We start from the raw sequence: 3768 nt of genomic DNA on the forward strand, positions 1-3768 counted from the left end.
CACACACACACACACACACACACACACACACACACACACACACGCACACATCAAGTCCACACAGTCAACATCATCTTTTTAATTACATGTAATGGACACACGTACGTCACTTTCGTAAGATGAAACCCAACACTCTGAATTATCCCGTCCGATAGTGATAGTCATTTTCTCTTTGCCAATATGATTGTATATAGAGGTCAGTCGCCTGTGTGGTCTTACATCAAGACGGGAAGATATCTGACTTGGTAGACTTGTTCACTTGTGCTGGCATCACCGGGTGCGTTGTTGGCTACTGCACGCAATGACACCCATGGGTTACCCTTCTTCATTTCGCTGCCTTAGAATTACAAGGTTCTATCTAACATTTTGTGGCCGTTTTGAGTTACTAAGACCATGAGGTCAGAAACCAAATTATTTTCTATCCTCTTTATCAAAATCGTAAGATTATTTGGAGCCATTATCAAGATATTCAAAGAATTGTATTCGAAAAAACGTTGACAAATTGTGAAACTCAAAATTTTTTACCTAAAATTTCTCAAAACAAGGTACTGGGCAGAGATAGAACTTTGTTATTCTAAGGGATTTGTTCTGGTTCTTCGCTGACCTTGCAGACTTCATGAATTCTAATGCCGCTGGATAGTAATGGTGATGTTGCCAATGAGAGAAGTTGGTGGTCTGCCTCTTCTATTTTTTTGCCCCAGCATTGCCTTGCAAGTGCAAGTTTTTCATGATGTCAATCTCTTTGCCTCGTAGAGTAGGCTATACAATTTTTCACGTTGTTCCCAATATGTTTGGCTCTCATTATTTCTTCTGTATCTGTTTAACTTCCACGGGCAGACCAATTTTAAAAAAAACCCTGCATCTCAGCTGCTTCAGTTCTTTACTCATCTTCTTTTCTTTGTTTCCTGGAATCACAGCCTAGAAAACAAGGACCACTTCATAACACATGTAATTACAACGTAGTATATGTACAGAGGACCATCGCTTTTATAAGGTTAACATGCTTTTTGGCATTCTGACAATTGTCATATTTGTGAACTTTTCCTCAAAAGAAAATTGTTGTTTCTTTGATCTGTACACAGTTGTCACTTCAGTGACTGTATTGTATATTTTAAACCTGGAATGTGTTTTAAAAAACCTCGGAATCTCATCTCGATATCCCACATCACTGAAAAGGATGGAGATCATTGAAACTCCCCAAACAAGGAAAGACCCCAATGCAGTTTTGAACCAGGGTCATCCACAACAGCACAATGAAGGAAAGACCCCAATGCAGTTTTGAACCAGGGTCATCCACAACAGCACAATGATTGCAAATGTTGACACTCTTTTGCGAAGGTGTGTGCTTGCCAGTATCTCTCCCTCTTTCTCTACGGTCTCTGGTGAGAGACCATTTGGGCCACTGCCGTGCCAATTATATCCCAGGGAGCATAAACCCCAAGTGTTACAAAACTGAGTATGGAACACAATGCCTTGATGAATACAAGGCTATCTGATCGTTCGAAACCAGATACTGGTAGGTCTAGTGTAAAGGTCCCTGTAGTGCAATGTTAGTGTACAGAGGAAACAGGGGCCGTCGGTTTTGTAAGCTCACACCCAGGCGCTAACATGTCCGTTGATATCGCTCGTGGGTTCTTGTCATAAAGCGGCGTCTTCATCCACGACGTGAAAACTGGCGGGGAAAGAGATCTTCACGTCTGACGACGCCTTGACCGGCTGCTGTTGGATGAGAAGGTTCTTCTGGGGTTTTGTCTCGTTGTGAAGAGCGAGTCCGCCTCCTTTGGACTTGGCGCCAGGTTTGATGATAGGTGGGCGTGGCTCGTGCATGGTGGAGGCCCGCGCCCGAGCACAGCGGGGAGACAGGCGGAATTCGGTCAGACTTGAGGTAAGACCATCTTGTGCCCCTGTTAAAATGGACCTGAAGATGGAGACAGAAAGCATTGGTTTATTGGAGTTGAAGAAATTTTTGGAATTGAGACTTAGTTGTTGTTGTTGTGGTTGCTTTTATTGTTGTTGTTATTATTGTTGTTTGCGGGTGGTTGGCGAGTGCTCTGGCGTGGTTTGCTCCTTCTTTCCTATCAAACGTCAATCGTCCTTATCTCTTCTACTGTTTTGTGTTATTCACTCTCTTGTAACATTTTAACCTTCGGCACGTATATGACCTTCTTGTGTTGCAAGTACCATGAAACTCTTTTCTAAATTAAAATTAGTTTTTTGTTGTGGTTTGGTTTTAAACATTTTTTAGTTTGTTTGAGTTTAACGGCATTTGCAGCACAAATATACATGTATCATATAAATGCTGTAGATTACACGTGTTACTAGAGAGCAACATGCAAAAGAAAGGACGATAGATGTTCGACAGGACAAACCACACCAGAGCACCCATCCCACCTCATCAACTCAAAATAATTTCTACTCGGGTGAGATCTCGAGAGTTTATGCTAAATCAAAGTACGCTGACACATACACAATGCAGCAACACAGGGCTGAGAGTTCTGAGAGAAATGGTCAGTAACTGAAACATAAGAATACAATATAATTAAATTTAGATAGCCATCACAATTCCCAAGTTTGTTTAGCAATGTTATTTAAAGAAAACCTTTTTTTCATGCACACATGCACATGAGATCCACAGTTGTAAGGGATTTTTGACAAGAGGCAGCTGGTGAAATAAGGCGCTCGTCAAAATGATGAAATCAAAGAAAAAGGCATTTTTCTGGACGCTGGGCATTTCCCCGAATTTTCTTTTCTTTAAAAAAATAAATTAGCTCAGCGTCTTTTATCATCTTTTAAAAAACAAATTTTTGTGTGGATTTTACGACAAATCTCTGACTAAAGTCACTATAAAAGTAAATTTACAGTTTCCAAAGACTTAAGCTGTGGCGGTCAACACACTTTGGAGGCCATTTTCTCGCTAATTTTACTTCTGAAACGAGGCAACCCCCATCTCCTTCAATATAAAATATAATCTCAAGTTCTGTTCAAGATAGACTGGTATTTTTTTCATCGAAATATAGATCATAAATGTCCAAATTGTAAGATAATTCCAATAGCTCCATATGCCCCAAAATAGACAAGCGCCTGATTTCATCAAGTCGTGACATCCCCTTGACTGAATTGTTCAAAATGTTGGTGAATTTGGTGCAGAGATGACCGAGATACTGCTTTTAAATGGGTCATTTTTATAGACACCCTGTATGACATGAATTCCAGCTCTTTTCACCAAAGTACATGTACAATCGTCTTTCAGTTGGGATGTCAAAGTAAGTGAAATTCAGTGTCATTTCGTTATCCTTGAATTTAAAAGTTCTATCTGCCTAGGACCTACTTTTGAGAAATTTGATATTAAAAATTTTGACTTTCACATATTAAGTTTTCTTTAATGCAATTCTCTGAATATCTTAAAAACGACTCGGAATAATCTTTAAAATTTGAAAGAGCAGATGGAACATTTCGTTTCTGACCTCATGGTCTAAGCTCGTAACTCAAAACGGCCAAAAGAATCAAAGAGAACGTTGTAGTAATTCTAAGGTAACCACTTGCGCATGTAGGCTACCTGTGTTCGCTGTTATTGGGTGAAGGCCGCTCGTGAAGACGGGAAGACCGGTAGTCCTGTAGATTTGAAGACTTTTGAGTCATGCACGTCTTCCAGCTGCGATAGTCGTGCATGCTCGGGGACCGGACACGGGGCTGTGAGTAGTGTGAGCAGCTGTGTCGGCGCTCTGAGAGGCTAGGCGACCGGGTATCTTGTGTAGGTGGATTGGGAAG

The 3768-nt window shown here is 40.8% G+C and overlaps 1 protein-coding gene across 1 annotated transcript in view; it reads right to left on the bottom strand.

The window, feature by feature from the left end:
• Positions 1-1268: 1268 nt before the first annotated feature.
• LOC101863595 overlaps positions 1269-3768 on the bottom strand; it is a 51991-nt gene continuing 49491 nt past the window's right edge. Inside the window, exons 4-5 of the mRNA XM_005102742.3 lie at positions 3557-3746; positions 1269-1918 (exon numbers count right to left, since the gene is read on the bottom strand). Of these exons, the coding sequence (XP_005102799.1) occupies positions 1639-1918; positions 3557-3746 (470 nt within the window). The 3' untranslated portion in view covers positions 1269-1638. The remainder of the gene's footprint in view (positions 1919-3556; positions 3747-3768) is intronic.

This window comes from Aplysia californica, unplaced genomic scaffold (assembly GCF_000002075.1).
Source record: "Aplysia californica isolate F4 #8 unplaced genomic scaffold, AplCal3.0 scaffold00337, whole genome shotgun sequence".
NCBI lineage: Eukaryota > Metazoa > Mollusca > Gastropoda > Aplysiida > Aplysiidae > Aplysia > Aplysia californica.